A 17,972-nucleotide genomic window follows, 5' to 3' on the forward strand; every position below is an offset into this window, starting at 1 on the left:
GAACACAGTTCGCGCTCAATATACTAGCGCGATCACTGTGAGTAGGAAACAGCTCGGTCAGGTCCCCTGCGGGCTGGGCGTGCCTTAGAGGGGCCTCTGTCCCCTGGGCACTGACTAGACTCCCCACACTGAGCATCTCGGGGCCCCAGGCTGTGAGGGAGGGCAAAAGCTCCAGGTCCACCCTGTCCACCCAGCTGCAGCGACCAAAGGTGAGGGAGTGAGGCCACCTCCAGGTTATGTGACATCGGACGGGGGAGGGGGTGGTCCTTGAGCCATCACGTGCCTGCGTGCGTGGCTCCAAGCAGGTCTGAAACCTGAGCCCTGACGGCAGCAACGTGCTGACGCAGGAAAGAAGCGGGTCGCCTCAGGCTCATTCTGTTTCAGACGGAGAACGTGGACAACCCCGATGCGGGCGGCAGCCCCGCGGAGACAGCGGAGCTCGCGTGCGCGCGTGCGCGTGTGAGTGTGCGTGTTAAATGGCCTAGAAAGTGAACGCATCTTTTAAAGACAAAATAGAAGCTGTTTCTGCAGCTCTGTGGCTTCGGGGAGTGCCCCACGCACGTAGGCAAGGCCCTGCAAGGGTTCCGGAGAGGCTCGGTGCCCTGGTCCCTGCGCCCGGGGCGAGCTGCCCTCCGCCCGGGTGCGCACCGAAACCCGGGGAGCACAGCGCAGTTTCCGCGCCTCCGCGGCCTCTGAGCCCTGGCCGAAGGCACGTGCGCGGAGCGCGAGCCTGACACCTGCTCAGAGGAAGCTCGACGCTGTGCCCAACGGCGCCCCGCTGCCCTACACCGCTATCAGAGTACGTGGATAAAGGGAGACTCCGCGTGACCAAAGGACCCCCCCAGGGCGAGGCGTGAGCAGGTGGCCCACGCGCAGGTCTGTCCCCGCAGTGTCCCACCTGCAACCTCCATCTCCTCTGAGCCTCCCAACAAAACCTCGCTGGTTACCCTGCCAGCAGGCTCCAGCGTCCAGCCCGCGTCTACCTTTCCCCTTTTTCTTTCTGTTTTGAGCCCCTGCGTCCTGGGCAGGGTGTGCCTGTAGATCAGAACCCGAGATGGCGCGCCAAGGGCTCTGCTGCCCCAGGTGGCACTCCGCCAGTCCGTGGAGGGTGGGAAGACCACGAGCAAGTGGCCAACAGAGCCAGGGGACAGGGCCAGGGCCCCCCGCCCTGTCCCACAGGAGGCGCCGTCAGGGTCCTCCGCCTCCCACAGAAGCCGGAGCTCCGGAATCGCAAACGACAAAGCAGGCACTGGAAGGCACTGGAGGGACTGAGTGACAGCCACCTGTCACCCACAGCTACCAGGAAAATTCTAGGTTTTCTGCTGGGAAAACAAACTGTCCCTTTACCCTGCACAGGAGGCTGCATTTAACAACAGGACCCAAAAATTAACTTTAAAGGAGACACTCCCAGAGCACCCATGAGGCCAGCTGCCCCTCCAAACACTGCCCCTCCACCCACGGAGCCAGGGGTGGCATCTGGTCTCAGTCTGTGGGCACCGGGCACCGCCACCAGAGGGGAGATTCAAAATTCCACACATTTCTGATATTGACATTTTAGAAGTTTATCACTTTTTATTTGTTTAAGGAAATAATTTTGCTATGGGTTACTGTGTCTCCCCAAAAAAAGACTTGTTGAAGTCCTAACCCCCAGAACCTTGGAACATGACTAAACAGGAAACAGGGTCTGACAGAGGTGGTCCGGGTGCAACAAGGTCCTTAGGGTACAGCCCTAACCCGGCGTGGCTGGTGTCCCCACACAGGGGAGACCTGGACGTGGACGCGCCGACAGGGACGCGGTCACGTGAACACGCGGGCAGAGACGGGCGAGGCGGACCGCCCGCGACCACCAGAGACAGGGGACAGGCGGGTGTCTCGCTGAGGGAAGCAACCTGTGGCACCCGGCCCTCAGACCTCCAGCACCCAGAATGGGAGACGACGCGTTTCTGCCATTAAAGCCGCCCGGACTGTGGCGGTGCCGCTGTGTGACTGCAGCCCTCGCAAACCAATGGTGGTATGTGCCCAGCATAAAACATTTCGGCAAGTGACAGAAAGTACCGGGGAGAAAGATTAATGGTCACAGTGACCCTGTCGGCAGGAGTCCGTTCCCTCCGCACATCTCCACAGGGATTTGGTGTTTTATGAAGGACCCTGGAACGGCGTCCTCACCGCCAGCTGGTCCTGGAGGAGGCAGAATTGCGGACTCAAGCAAACACACAGGTGCTAAAGTTTGCCACCTGCTGCTCGATGCGCACTCAGGAGGGCCCCCAGGCTCCCCCTCCCCACGCCTGACACACCTGTGCCTGCGTCCTCACACCTGCGTGAGCACGGAGGTCCCGAAGTCCATTGTCACTGTCCTGCCTCCGCAAGCGCATGTGCTTCGGGAAGGAGATTTAGGAGCCGATGAGGTCGTCTGGCAAAGTGCTCCCTGGCAGGTCAGGGGAGAGACAAGAACGCGACACTGTGGAGGGCCTGTTGGGACGGGCTACGCCGCCACACCGCCAGGCTGAGCCCGAGAGGGACAGCACAGTCCACAAAGTCCTGGACACACACACTGCATTTTCTCGTCGAAGCTGGCATCATTAGCACTATTATCACCAAGCACAGATACAGAGGACAGGTTTGACTGCCAGAGGTTGGTGGGAGGGGGCGTGAAGGGGTCCAAAAGGTAAATAATAACAACGACCATAAATAATTTAGTAAAATAGTAACATTCAGTTAACATGTGTATATGTAAACACACACACACACTTTAAGGTAGAGGATCCAACCATGTCCCAAACATACACAATGACAAGTGCAGGTGAGGACGCGGAGAAACCGGAGCCCCTGTGCCCCGTCGGGGGGTGGGGGGAATGCAGTGTAGAACGAGCAGCCACTGCTCAAACGGCTGGCCCGCTTCTCAGAAAGTTAAAAATACAACCACCACGTGACCCAGCGATTCCGCCTCTGTGCGCAAACAGACCCGGGACAAACAGAAACCAGAGCCTGGGATATCCGCGCACCCGGGTTCAGCGCAGGGCTGTTCGCAGCCGCCAGGAGGCAGAAACGACCCAAGTGCCCACAGATGGGCCAATCCACGGACGAATGTGGTCTACACCACCATGGAATATTACCCAGCCTTAAAAAGGAAGGAAACCTTGCCACATGCTACACCGTGGGTGACCCTTGAGGACATGCTACTAAGCGACATCAGCCAGTCCCAAGAAGACAAACACTGTGTGACTGCACCATGTGAGGCGCTCAGACTCAGAGACGGAGAACAGGACGCGGTCTGCAGGGGTGGGGGGCGGGGGTGTGGCGGGGGGGGGGGTGGGGGACAGGCGGGTGTGTGACCGCGACAGTTCAGTTCTGCCAGATGAAAACTGGTGGAGCTGTTCACTGCGCAACAACGCAGACGCACTCGACACTACCAAACTGCATGTGCTTAAAAATGGCTAAGATGGTAAATTCTATGTTATGTGTTTTTTTACAATTAAAAAAACCCCCCAGCACCTAGTTATCAGTTCTCGATCCCCTGTGGACTAGTTAATACCCTGAGCTATTGCTCGCTCCTCCGTGCCGTCTGGAATTTCAAGGACAGGCGACCAACAGCCCGTCACCACCAAGTGCACTCGGCCACAGCGGCCCAGGCACAAATGGCTTCACTTGCTGCTCACGCTGGTGTCTCTCGCTCTGCTGTCTCTATGAAATCCGAAACTCGGTATTTGTTAAACAATCGAGTACAGAAATTGAGATAACGAATTCGAGTAAAATTTCCTATTTCCTCAGCTTTGAAAATATAGAAATTTTCTTAGTTTTTCAAGAGTTTCACTTTCAGTTATAAAGCTGTTCTCACTCGTCTGGAAGGAGGAGGAAGAGGGCTGCGGGACAACAAGATTCCGGTGCTTCTTGGTATAGCTACGAACGATGCACCGACGTCCCAGACTTACACTGCAGCGCCCAGAGGGGCAGGCGCGTGGACCTGCGCCCCTCTCTGCGCCGGCGACGCTGCCCTGCGCCTCGCCCTGGTTCGGCAGCGGGACGCGGCTTTCCCTGGGGAGCGCGGCTGCCCTGGGTTACTGCGCGGCTTCCGTGCATTTCCGCCCACTTGCTTCTGCTGGTTACGTGGACTCTGAATAAGACACACAGGCTTTGGCAGGGCAATGTATCTGAAAAGCTGGCGAGGTCGGCCGCGGTCTGCGGGCGTCACCCAGTCTGTCAAAGCAGAGGAGGGGCTGCGGGTGAGAACGGGCCCAGCCCCCCAGCCACTAGGCTCGCCTCGCGGGGGAGGGGGTGGCGCGGGGACACAGTGTTTACCAGTGCACGGCTGTGGGGTCGAAATTCACGGGGCCGCACTCACTGATCCATCAGTGAAACGGAGTGGCTGGATGAGATCCCCTGTCCGCTCTTAAGATCCTCTCCTGCTCTAAAAGGCTGATTTTGTTCCTTCAGAGACCACTGGTGAGCCCCTTGCCCCTCTCCTGCGTCCCTTCAGTTGGCCCTCAGTGTGAGGGACTGCCACAGCTCTGGCCCTGGTCTCTCCTCCAGCCACCAGCGCCCGCCTTTGCCCCTCCTGGCCGGGGCGCTGACCCCCGCACCCACCTGCGCACTGGGCCGCCAGGGCACCGGAGTCCGGCCCGCCAGTGTGGGTGGGCGGCTGCAGCGGTGCGCGCGACCGACCCTGCAGGTCGATGCGAAGAGCGAGGAGAGTGAGGGCCCCGCACCTTCCCTGGCTGGCACGCACGGCCAACCACCGCCAGCCCCTCACAGCGGCCGGCCCCGCTGCGCCCCGAAGCCCCGCCCCCATTCTCCCACTCAGCGGCCGGGCTGGGCGCCCACCCTACCTGGTGGACATGCTGTTCCTTCTGGGACTGCTGACCAGGCCTTGGTGGGGGTCGGCCACCCGAGGCAGGGGCTGGAGAACCAGCAGATGACGGCGACGCATTCTCCAGACCTAGGAGAACGGAGAGAAGCCTGAGGCCAGAGACGGGGACACGGAGGGACAGCAGGGCGCCCAGAGGGACTCCAACGTCCAGTCCCCAAGGCAGCCACTTGGCAAGGGTGCAGTCGAGGCTCTGGCCAGGCCAGCGGAAAGCCAGGAAGGTGGGAGGCCCCAGGCCGGGGGTGGGAGTCGGGGTGTTACCACCGCCTAACGCCTCCCTCCTGCTCAGCAAGCAGAGGGAAAAGCAGACGATGAGAAGCAAAGGGAATGGAAGTCCAACGTAAAAGGCTAAGACACTTAAAAACTTTTTACTTTTCAATTGCAGCTGACATTCGACAGTTTTATACCCACTAGCTGAGGAGTACGGCATGGTGGTTGGACGTGTACACACCTTACAACGCGATCCCCCAAGGAGTCGTCTCCACCTGACGCCGCACGTAGTTAGTTACCTACGACATCATCGACTACGGGCCCTAGGCAGCACTTCACATCCCTGGGACTATTTTGTGCCAAGACACTTCTTACTTTTTTCAAGACGCTTTTAAAAATCAACTTTTCCGAGGTATGATTTACATGCGATGAAACGTGCCCGTGAACTGCACAGTTCAGTTAAAGCGGGAATGCTGCCCTCACACCAGAGAGTCCCTGCAACCCGCTTTGCAGATAACCCCTCTGTCCCCGACCCCAGCGACCACCACCGGCCTTCTGCCATCGGAGATGACTCACGCCTTTTTGCTAGAATTTCTTGTAAACAAAATCAAATGATAGGTACTTTTTTTTTCATTCTCCAAAATATCTCTGAGACTTGAACACGTGCTGTACTGGAGTACACCCCCCTGCATACAATGCGTTTGCTCGCTCACCTGTGAACATGCGGGGTCTTTGTAATCTAGGGGCGTGAGTCTGTGTCCGGGTCTGCGCGTGGACATGTTTTCAGGTGTCTCAGGTCTCTACGTACGTGGCAGTGGGATTCTAAGAACAAGCTCCATGAGAGCCCGCCACGCTGCCTCCCAGTGGCTGTATCGTCTCACACGCCCTACAGCAGTGTATTAAAACCCAAGTGGTCCCCACCACTGCCAGTACCTGGTGGGGCCCGCCTTCGCGATTCTAGCCGTTCTAACGTGTGTGGGAGCGTGGGAGCGGTTATTTTTATTTGCCTTTTCCTGATGATTAACGAGGCTGAGCACCTTCTCCTGTGCTTATTAGATCTGCTGTAAAGTGTTTACCAAATGTTTTGTTTATTTTTCTACTGAGTTCATTGACTTTAATGAGAATATTTGTACTGTTTTACCATTCAGTAGGATGCTTTTGTGTGTTTGATGGCTGCACTCGATACCAAGTCAATGATACGTTTTCTGTCTCTTGCTGGCTCGGCAGGTAGAGCAGAACGTGCATTACCGAGGGCACTTAAGGCTCTAAGTTTCTCCGAATACAACCCTGCACGTTTCTAAGGAAAATAAAGAAATATGATGCTTCTAATATGAATTAGGAATTGTACAATGTGGTGTTTCTAATTTGATGTGGAACATAAAGAAATGTGATGTCTGGGCATGGGGTCTACCTGTTCCACGGTATAAAAAGCCAACGACCGCAAATCCAACGACCGCAAATCCAACGACTACAGATCTAAAGGCGCAGATGAAGAGAAGGCACTTTAACTGACTGGTCCCCTCGTAAGAGGAGGCAGACAAAAGGGGTACAGGAATGAGAGAGCAGCCAGACCGCAGCTCACACTTGGGGACAGAAGTGGCTGTAATGGGCTCGTCTGTGGGCAGTCAGTGACAAACCGCAGGAGAGACTGAGTCACTTGTAAACTTCTGATTTACTCCAAGCTCACAGGCTGGGGCCCTTGCACTGGGGCTGTGACTTCCCCACCGCATGCCCTCACCAGCCAGCACTGCCTTCCTCCGGGCCCCTTGGCTGCGCCTACAGGGAACTGTCACCATCAGCGGACCTCCACGGCGAGAAGGAGCGCAGAGCTTGCAGGAGCGCTGGCAGCTGCGTCAGTGCAGCTGTGAGTGGTGGCTTTCCTGCCATCAGCGCAGTGTTTGCTCTGCAGTTCATCCTCCCCAGACCCCGGAACCCTGCCTCCGCGGCAGGAGGAGCCAGGCGAGCTGGTGGGTTTCTTTATTTAACGAAGGAAAGCCGCTCAGCGTCAAACCGGGCTCCCCACACGTGCCACACAGAGCCCCCCAACATGCGCCACACGGAGCCGCCCCTCACCAGCACCCAGCGCCGGGCGCACGTGGGCCTGCGGTGAGCACCCTACAAACGCCACGCCCTGGACCCAGTCCATTAGCACTGTCGCATGGCTGGTCCCGTCGTCTCTGCTACTGAAGAGCACTCTGAGCCCGGCAAAGGCCAAGTGCGTCCGCCCGGGCCACCCAGGTCAGTGGCCGAGCCGGGGCCAAGTCCGGGCAGCAGGCCGCCACCATGGCCCCCAAGCACGATGGCGCGCAGCGGGCAGAGATGCGCACGGACAGCGCGCGGGGCGGACGAGGCCCGGGCGCCGCGCCATCAGTGTCCACAGGGTCGCGGTCACCGGCCCGCCCGTGGTCTGAGACAATCGCCTGAATTCCTTCAGGAAATGCCTGTTTCCCACTTGGGGACTGAGGACGTGTCACCTGCGTGAAGCCAAAATCCTTAACCAGAGCCCGGGCTGAAACTGTGGGAAAGAGGTCGTCACATCGGACCCTGAGGCGAGATGAGAATGAGACAAGGACACCAAGTTGGGCGACAAGGGCTCGGAGACAGGAGCTGCTCAGAAACACGGACGGCGACGCGCGCGGGGGACCCGGCTGCGCGCTGCGGCCCCGAGACCCCGCGTGGGGATGGGCGGGAGGCGCAGGCGCAGCTGGCCGCCCCGGCGGTGGGCGGGGCCCCGTGGTCAGCGGCCACCAGCAGTGCCGGGGGACCAGGACCCCACCCCGCGCCAGGCCCGCGAGCACCCCCGCACTCTAACGAACCCCCAGCAGATTCGCGCACACGGGCCACGTCCAGTCGGGGCCACCGTGTGCAGAGTGGCCAGAAGGGGAACCAGTTAAGCCGCAGGACATGGCTGGGACACTGCACGGCGCCGGGGATGAAGTGGGGTCAGGAGCAGAGAGGCGGCAACTCCGCCACACCGGCCTATGACAGCCACTGTCACAGACCTCGGTCCCCTCGACTTCCCAGCAACCTTGAGAGATTTTATCATCCCAACATATAGGTGGAAAACCGGGTGCGGAAGGGGGCAGGGAAGGCGCCCCGGGCACAGCCGGGGAGCGACGGCGCCGCAGCTCATCCAGGACGACCGGCGCCGCGCCCAGCCCTCCCTCCTGCGTCTTTCTGTCCAGGTGAGAAACGTCGTGATGGCACTGTCATTGTCACCTGGTGTCTGCAGTGGACTCGGAAATGGTTATTCATCAGCATCACTGGCTTCTCTTCTCCACTTTCACCAATTTCTTTTTTCACATAAGGAACATAACCAAGAGGTCTAAACGGGCAGAAGTATTTTTACAGAGGCCAACGCAACAGTCTTGGGAGAGCGGACAACGGGGGCAAATTTAAATGCCTACGAATCTCGTGTTGCCATCACCTGGATTTGGAAAACGAAAGTGTGAAATTCACAGACTAAGGATGAGAAAAACACCATGCGCAGCACTTCCTGTCCCTGCCACGTCACGGGGCTCCCTGTCACGTCACGGGGCTCCCTGTCTGGGGGGCGCTGCTCCCCGGTGACTGCGCCTGCCATGTTCTCAGCCAGGAATTGCAGCTTTGCCTTCTCTGCAAGGCAGGCCTCTGGGAGCCAAGCAAGACTGAAGCAAGGCAGTCTAACGACACTGGGCATCTGTGATTACTGCCTGTCCCCGTAACTAGCCTTTCGAGCCCCGCCCTGGAAACAAGTGCATCTTGGCAGGGAACGCAGATCCCAAGTGTGGTCTCCCACACTCCCTCTAGAGGCCAGTCAGTCTACCTGAGAGCTTGTGATGACATCCTGGCCTTCACAGTGCCGGCCACGTGGACTGAGGGTAAGGGCGTTCCTACCTCCGTTCTGCCGCAAGACTGACTCAGGATGCACCTACTGGAACCACCTCTGCTTTATACCTGTTTTTCTATCTTTCTTAAATGTACTAAGTAGGACCGATTTGTCAGTCACTCACTCATGCTACTCGGTTTCAACGAACCTTTGAATTTAGATCTCAGACATAAGCTAGACCTGGGGACAGAAGGAAAAAAATACAGACCCTACTGTCTGGGAGAAAGAAAGGCAAGAGAGAAGATTTGGTAAGTGCCAGTCACCTCTGTGCCCAGCGTGAGTTAGAAAGACAGATGCAGACAAGCTGGCGGTCACATGGCAGTCATGGGACGCAAAGCGCAGCACAGGGTACAGTCAGTGACGCATGGAGCCAGGTGGGTACAGACTAACTGGGGCGCTCACTTCGCAAGCTGTGTAAAGAGCCAAGCGTGCTGCTGTTTGCCTGAAACTCACACAACGCTGTGTCAACTGTCGCTGAAAAACAAAACTTAAAAAATAAATAACAGATGTGGTATCAAAGAATTAAAGTCAGTTTTAAAAGTTCAGGGGGTGGTCATTCATGATTCCCGGGCCCATGAGGAGGCGGTGGTGACGTGTCCTCGGATGGGGCCCTCGGCTGGTGCCGACTCGCTAGAAATTTCGGGTTCCGCACGTGGTCTAGCCCCCTTCCCTCCAAGGGGCAGGAGCCCTTCAGGCGGGAGGCGACCTACCAGCACGAACTGTAACATCAGCCAAACCCCAAGTGTGGCGTCAGCGCTCTGGGTAAGCGTCCTGTTTGCTGCGATACGCGGAACGAGGCGACCGCTCCCACGGAGAACGACCGCAGCGGGTGCTCCGTTATTCCACACGAACACGGGCCACACTCGTGCCTCGTCCGCCCTCGTCCCCCTCTGCGTTCGCACACGAGACGTGCACCCCACCTGCAAGACTCCGCACCCTGCTGCCCTCGCTTCGTGACGTATCCTGGACGACGACGGTGTCCTCACTCTTCACCGCTCTGTGATACTCCACTTTGTGAACGGGCCATAGTTGTTTAACCAGGTCTTGGCTGAAGATCATTTGGGCCTCTGGTTCGGTCTTTTGTCCTGGAAGCTCATAAACACAGCATGTCGTTCGCATGTGTGGACCTGAGCGGTCCACACTCGGAAGAGGAATCGAGGGTCACACGTCACACGGGGTGTCCACAACGCGTCCTCCACAGGGCCGAGCCGGACCACGAGGCCACGGGCACGCGTGAGAACGCTGGTTCCTCGACAGCCGGGTCTCTGTCGGTCTGGCGGGGCAGCAGTGGCATCCCGCCAGTGCGGACTTGCCTTTCTGGTGTGCGAGGGGCCGGGCACCCTGGGCTCTGCGCGCGGGCCATGTGCGTTTCCTCTACAAGCTGCCCACGGCCTTTGCCCGTTTTCTTTTGGGTCCTCCTCTTACATGTTTCTAGGAACTCTCCATGAGCGAGAGAGAGCAGCCCTGTGTCTACGGCAGGGTTTTTTCCGGGCTCATCATCTGTTTCCTGACGTGATTACATTTGCTGTCTCTACCTCTGTGTGACGTGGCACGTTCACCGGACCCAGGAGGCGGCCGGGAGCATCTGGGGTATCACCCCGCCTGCGCCCCTGCATCCCCGCCGGCTCGCCCTTCCCCAGACACCTGCACGGCTCGCTCCTCCTCTCCTCCCATCTCACCAACCATTCAAAATCACAACGCCCCTGCCCACCGGCCCCCCAGCTCCTCACCCTGCTTCACTGTTTTCTCGTGGCCAGAACCACTTTCTAAAGTAAGATGTTATTCACCTGTTCGCTGCCCGCCTTCCTTTAGAAGACTATAAGCTTCACTGGGACAGAGATTTTTTTCTGGTTTACTACTACAGATCCCCAAAGCCTATACAGGGTCTGCAACACAATAAATGTTCAATACATTTCTATTGCATAGATGAACTTGATCGTTTTTCTTTTTCTATTGGAGTTCCCATCTTTTTTTATGAATTTTTTACATATCAGCCCTTTGCCAATACACTGTAAACATTTTCCTTAGAATACATCAACAGATCTCTCCATGCACATTACGGACTCCACACCATAGGTTTTTCCAACTAAACGTGACCACACAAAGTTTCCCACATTCTAATGAAACCTTCTGAAGGCAGGGACCCTCCGCTGACAGCAGCGGAGGCCTGTCACGTCGGGGTGTGCCTCCTGCGCTGGAAGAGGGTGCCGGATGGCCCCATGAGAAACGAGGTGTGTCCTGGGAAATAGGGGATTCCGAGAGGAAGCAGGCACTATTCTAAGACGTGTTTTTTCCCTCCTTCTCGTTTTAACACTTCTGGGTCAGGATGCACCTTACACGTGATGGCATCCCACAATCACAACTGTCAATGTTGCCACCATTACTGGCAACATAAAATGATGATGTGTTTCATCATTTCATCATTGGATTTGGTGAAATACAACAGAAAGTCTGGGTCACCTGAGGGATGGTGACGGCCACCAGTGTTCAGTTGCCCCTCCCTGCTGTCTCCAACTAGCTTCCCTGGACTTATTTTTAATTCGCAGGGTAGCGGGGACGCGTGGGGGGCGGGGGGTCGAGGGGAGCCAAAGGTACTAAAAATTAAAATTGAAGTAGCTATTCCACAAGGTACCAGGGAACAGTGGGGGCACGAGAGAGAGTGGGCTCCCTCATACCACAGCGCGACACTCGGGGTCGGGGCACGCGGCCCCTTGCCCTCGGAGCCTCCTAAACCTTGGCTGCAGGCGTCCGGGGACACGCTGGTGCTGCCCAGCGGACCTGCGCGCGGGGAAGCTGGGCCTTCCCCGGACAGGCGGTTCTCCGCGGTCCGTCTCTCCATCCCTCCCCCTGCAGCCGCTGCCAGCACCGACTGCTTCTGCCTCCGTGGCTCGGCTCGTCTCCCAGCGGCTCGCGGTCGAGAGCGCAGCACGCGGTCTCGGCAGCTTCGCTCCTTTCACTCAGTAGCAGGTACTGAGCTTCCTCCGCATCTTTTAATGACTTGGTAGCGCATCTCTTTAGCTGAGCAATATTCCCTTGTCTGGATGGACCACGGTTCATTTATCCGCCACCTGCCGAAGGACGTCTTGCTTGTTTCCAAGTTTGGGCTATTATGAAGACAGCCGCTACAAACATCCACGTGCAGCTATTGGGTGGACGTCTATTTATTTTCAACTCCTTTGGGTACATGCTGAGGAATGCGATTGCTGGATCCTAGGGAAAGAGGATGTTTAGTCTTTGTTAAGCAACTGCCCCACCGTCTTCCAAGGTGGCTGCACCATCTGCGCTCCCGCCAGCAATAAACGAGAGTTCTCGTTGCTCCACGTCCTCTCTAGCGTTCTGGATTTATCTACGCAAACAATCATGTCATCTACATGATAAGACAGTCTTCTTCCTTCCCAATCTGCATTGCTATAACTTCCTTTTCCCACCTACTGTATGAGCTGAGACTTTCAGCATGATGGTGAACAGGCCTGAGCGAGGGAGTGGACGTCCTTGTCTCCCTCCTGACCTTAGTGGGAAAGCTTCTGGTTTCTCACCATTACCTACGATGCTAGCTGTCGGTGTTTTGTAGACGTTCTTTATCAAATTGAGGAATTTCCCCTCCATTCCTCATTTGGTAAGGGTTTCTATCATGAGTGGGTATTGGATTCTGGCAAATGCTTTTACTGCATATACTGATGTGGTCATGTGATTTTTCTTCCTTAGCCTGTTGATGTGATGTAATTAATTTCTGACTGTTGAAATGGCCTTGCCTACCTGGGATAAATCCCACTTGGGCACAGAGTAAAAGCTTTTATACATCCTTGGATTTGATGTGCTAATATTTTGATGTTTTTACAATTATATTTGTGGTCTGTAGTTTTCCTTTCCTGTAATATCTTTGTCTGGTTTGGGTATCAGGGCAATCCTGGCCTCAAAATGAGTTAAGAAGTGCTTCTACATTCTGGAAGAGACTATAGAGAATTAGTAAAATTTCTTCCTTAAATGTCTGGTAGAATTCGGCAGTGAACCCATGTGGGTCTGGTATTTTCTGTTTTGGAAGGTTAATTATTCATTCAATTCCTTTAACAGACATAGACCTATTCGGATCATCTATTTATTTTTGTGTGAATTTTAGTAGAAATCTACTTTTTCATTTCTAAAAGTAAATATGTATTCATTATGAAAAATGTGAAAAATACAAAAAAGATGGAAATCACAATTATCCATTATCTTCCAACTGAGAGGTATCTGTTGAGATTCGATATTTCCTTCCAGAATGTTTGTGTGTATGGGTGTACATATTTTTAAAACATAACTGAAATACTTTATTTGTATTATTTTATCCTTCTTTAAACTTAACTTGCACGATCAGCATAGCTTCACTCATTCAGAACTCTTAAAACGCCCTTCGCTTGTCAGAAAGGTCGAATAACCCTATGTCTCTTTTCCGTTTTCTCATCCATGAAATGGGTTAAATATACACGTCTTATAGGATTTTTGTGAAAATTAAGAGAGAGAACGTATGCAAAACAGGTGGCAAAGTGCCCAGCACGTCAACTGCAAAAAAATGGCCGCCGACCCGTGCCACCGCCGCGTGCGTGCCCTTGCGGCGTGCCTCAGCTGCGCTCCCACCGGGCGCTGAAGGCTCTTTCTCTCCCCCTGTGATGCTGGCGCGGCCTGCTGACTTGCTCTGACCAATCGCATGGCAAAGGGGAAGCTGTGCAGCTAACGAGCCAAGTCCTCAAGATGCCTTGCAGCGCCTGCTCTGACTCCACAATGCGGAGAAGCCTGGATTAGCCACTACGGACACGTGGCCCTGCCCACGGCCACCACTATCACTAGGCAGGGACGTGATGTTATCTGAGACCACCCAAGCCCTGACACCCAGTGGAGCTGTCAGATAACTATGGCTGCAGGAGGAAGCCGGTGGACCCGCCCAAATGAAACAGCTTCTGTTTTCAGGTGGTTGCTCTACAGCCATAAAAAGATAACCGATACAGCGATCGATAAGTATTAACTACTATTATTACCATGCAAATCTAAAAGGGGAGCATATGACGCTGAGACAGCTCCTAAGTGCTTTAAAACGCCGTCACTCGGTGCCAGCCATCTACGAAGTGGGATTAAACGCCATCCCGCCATGGCAGACATCAGCTCCAAAGGGCCTCTGTTCACACACATTTCCTGATTCCAGAGATGAATTAGTTATTGATACCTTCCTTCCCATGCAACCTGAGAACCAGTGCCAGAAGAGCCACCACAGTTTCCCAAGAAATCACCCCAGCCAGATCTAACAGTCAAATACCTAACGGAATTAATTCCCATTGGTGCTTTTTTTTTCAATTGAATAAACATGTTGTCAGTATTTAGCAGTGACGGAATATAAGTACATCCCTATTCGAGTGTGTATGAAAATTGAGAAAGGTTTATAATTAAGTAATTATGACAACAATGCTATTTTTTTCCCCATAAAATTTTCATGGAATCAGCCATCCATGGGCAATTAGCCTCTTAATTTGCTCCCTTACCTCAATGTAAAAGGGGAGAATCTGGATGACATTGGTGATTTTACCAGCTCGCATTTGTTGAGTGCTTAGGATACCGCAAACACCGAGCCAACTCCTTCAGGTGCATTCACCCCAGAACAGGCTATTCGGTATCGTTAAAAGTTAGGGTTCAGGAATCTGTGACTCCGAGTAGTTAAGTGATTCAAGGTTAACTGGCCAGCTGGTATGACTGAGCTGAAGTTTAAGTTCAAGGCCTAAGCATCCTGACCACAGGCCAGGCACTTGAGCTGCCCTCTATGACCTGCTTCTGGTGAACATGCCCTGGGCACCAAGCAGGCTCTCATGGAAGATGACGTCTATTTAAAACCATTTTCACTCTAATCATCCAGATGCTTAAGGCAGGGGTAACGTGGAGATATTTCAACTCTGCGACAAGCAAATGCGACCCCTCATTCTGTTCCACTGGCTTAAAATGTGCTGTAAAGGAGATGACACTCCAAACAACCCGAGAAGTGTGATTCTCGTTTGTGTAAATTTTAGAGAAAGAGAAAGGACATATATACTTAAATATTACAATTTGTGTTCAGAGCTGGATTTAGAAGGCTATGGCGTGGATTGAGGGATGCTGAAAATCCACCTTAACTATCCTAAAATGCAGCTGCGAGTCCACTGCCGCTAGGAACCAGGCAATTCTGCTTTGGCGAGTGCTTGTTATTTGGAAAAGTCCAAAATCAGAGCTTATATCTAAGCAACTGACCCTCCCAATATGACCAGTAAAAGGTTGTGAGGTTCTTTGTTTTCATCGTATCAGTGTTTTCCCTTTAATTGATTGAGTTCCCTCCCGTATTTATTTTTTTATACTGTGGAGGTTTTGAAAAAGATTTAACATTAGAATCATAGAACTGGGGAACAAATTTAAATATCATCTTTTTTTTTATTGACTATCGACTGCATGCAAGGTCCCAGCCCTAGAGTTAATTTTTTTTTTCCCCCCCAGTGATCTAAATCACACACAGAGAGTATCTAACACGTACAGCTACAGTGTAAACAATGAGAAACCACACCCCTCCTGGGGAGAAATAGCAGCTGCTCAAGCCTCGGCTCTCCGGGTGCCCTGCATAAACTGCATCACCCGAGCTCACCCTCGGAGGCAACATGAAGCTGCATTTAGTGTTAATCGGCCCCTTGCTTGCGTCTCTTTATAGTTTTACCACTTGGCGTTTGTTTCCCTACACAGTATTTGGTGTGTGTGTGTGTGGGGGGGTGCTATTTTTGAATTCTGCCTAAATTGAATCCTGCTGTATATTTTCTGACTTGCTTTTTTATTTCTACCTTTACAAAAGGCACACCGATTCATTCATGTACTTTAAAGTTTATGGTATTCCATTCTGTGGATACAGCCTTCGTAGGCAGTCATGTGTCTCTAGCTGAACGTTACTCAACATGCCACCAGATGCTCAAGTGTAACAGTTTCTCCGGGGTACACAACAGGAGTGGAAGGGCTGGGTCTTAACGCGTACACATGTCTGAACTTTCTAGGTAATACCAGTTTTTCCAAAGTGGATGAGGATAGCCTATAAAAATTCCTTTTACTCCATCTCCTTGCCAGTACTTGTCAGACTTTTACATTCTGGCCAAGGTAGTGGTGAAATGTGATCTCATTGTGATTTAAATGTGATTATTCATGGGGTTGGGCATCTTTTCATATGTTTATATGTAATTTGTGTTTTCTTGTGTTTGAAAGGCCTCTCATGCTTTTCGCCCATTTTTCTATTGGACTGTTTATCTTTTCCTTATCGACTTATAGGCATTCTTTTTTTTCCTTGCTGGGGTATTAAAAAAAAATAGATATAGCAATATGCAGAAGAATGCATAAAACACAAACATACTGTTCAAAGAATTTAAAATCAAACAACTGTGTAATCAAGACCTCTGCAAAAAAAAAAAAAAGAAGAAAAAAAAAGAAACAAAGAATGTCGCCAGCACTCCAGAAGCACCGCCTCAACTCTTCCCTGATCACAATCCCCTTTCCTGCTCAGAGGTAATTACCACTCCGACTTTTGTGGTAATTACTTCATTGCTTTTCTTTTTATAGTTTCATCACCTGGGAATGCACCCTGAACAATAGGGTATTGCCTGCTTTTGACTGTTATAAAAATAGATTCATATGGTACATGTTCTTTTGTCTTCGGCTTTCTGGCTTCTTCCACCCACCACTAGGCATGTGACATTCACGTCGCTTCACACAGCCATGGTTCCACGCAGCTGGAGTTTGCTCGAGTTCGTTGCTGTGTAGTATTCCAGCGCTGCCTGGTGGTTCTGCGGCTGCGCAGATCCCACAATTCACAGAACTACTCTAATGCTGAAGGACAGGTGTGTTGTTCCCAGCTTTCGGGTCTTATGAAAATTACTAAGGACGTTCTCGCAATGTCTCTGGGTAAAGCTGAGCGAGCCTGTCTCTAGGGTGCGCGCCAGGGAATGGGGTGGTTAGGACTCGAGTAAACGTGTCTTCTACTTCGCTAAAAAAAACCCCTCAGCTGCTTTCCAAGGTGGCGCAGCGGTTCATACTCGCGCCAGCACGAGGGAATTCCCGTTAGCCGACAACTGTCGGAACTTCGAATATGTGCCGAGTTAGTGGGTGCAGTTTAAAACCAAGCAATTAAAGCCAATCGCTGTGGTTTTAACGCGCTTCCTGACTAGTGACGAGCTCCAGCACCTCCTGTGTCTGCCGGCCGCGTGGATTTCTCCATTCTAAAAGCAACTGTTCAACGACTCTACCCGCTTTGCTATCGGGGTGTCTGTCTTTTCCTTTAGTTCACAGAGGTGCCGGACACTAGCCTTTGTCGCTCATTTGCATCCCAGGTATCTTCTCCCACCCTGTGGTTTATGTCTTCCTCTCTTTATGATGTGTTTTGAAGGTCTGATTGGGTTTTCTCCCTCCGATTTTAATCTAATTTGTCGATCTTTCCTGGTTGGTGCTTTTCGTATCACGTGACCCTGCCCATTGGTCATGAGGATGCTCTACCGTGTCACTTCCCGGAAAGTTCAAGTTCCGCGTTTCACTTAGGTCTTTGACGCCCCCGGAAGTGTGCGTGGGGGTGGGGGGCGGTAAGCCCCTGCTCCCTCAGAACAGGCCACCCGCTGCCCCTCGGCTCCGCGGTGTCTCCCTGGCTTAGCTCGGGGTCCCCGTTCGCGCCGTTTCGCAACCAGTCGTGCTTCCTCTACCGAGAAGCACCCGGCATTTCGCGAACAAAGGCGTGTTTTGCTTACTCTCAACAGTACGTCCTGCACTGTCCTTTGGCGTTCCTGGTTAAGGTTCTCATGTCGTGTGGAAACGCCCCTGTGGGCTTATTTGGCCTGTGAACATTTCGGGAAATGCATAAATACCTTGGCCACCGAGGTCTGGCGACGTCCCTCACAGGCCCCGACGCGGGGGCTCCAGCGCCCGCCTCTTCCCCGACGACGCAGAGCGCAGGCGCGGCCGGCCGGGCCCCCCCCGCGCGGCGCCACCAACTGCGCCTGCGCCGAGGACGCCCCGCCCCCG

At 53.6% G+C, this 17,972-nt stretch overlaps 1 protein-coding gene across 7 annotated transcripts in view; it reads right to left on the bottom strand.

Annotated features, from left to right (window-relative positions):
• The window catches only part of LATS2 (large tumor suppressor kinase 2), a 60,388-nt gene extending 42,463 nt beyond the window's left edge, over window positions 1-17,925 (bottom strand). For 2 of the 7 annotated variants that reach the window (XM_016152029.2, XM_016151986.2), the window contains exons 1-2: window positions 17,816-17,925; window positions 4,824-4,933 (exon numbers count right to left, since the gene is read on the bottom strand). Coding sequence is in view for 1 of the 7 variants with exons in the window: in XM_036228361.1 (XP_036084254.1) it covers window positions 4,824-4,933; window positions 9,860-10,058 (309 nt within the window). In the remaining 6 variants the exon portion in view is untranslated. Of the gene's footprint in view, window positions 1-3,929; window positions 4,195-4,296; window positions 4,661-4,823; window positions 4,934-9,649; window positions 12,150-17,815 lie in introns of those variants that run through there. The other 5 variants (XM_036228361.1, XM_016152037.2, XM_036228359.1 and 2 more) reach the window with 5 other exon arrangements.
• Window positions 17,926-17,972: the final 47 nt, after the last annotated feature.

The sequence above is a fragment of the Rousettus aegyptiacus genome, unplaced genomic scaffold (assembly GCF_014176215.1).
Source record: "Rousettus aegyptiacus isolate mRouAeg1 unplaced genomic scaffold, mRouAeg1.p scaffold_m13_p_11, whole genome shotgun sequence".
NCBI classification, from domain to species: Eukaryota; Metazoa; Chordata; class Mammalia; order Chiroptera; family Pteropodidae; genus Rousettus; species Rousettus aegyptiacus.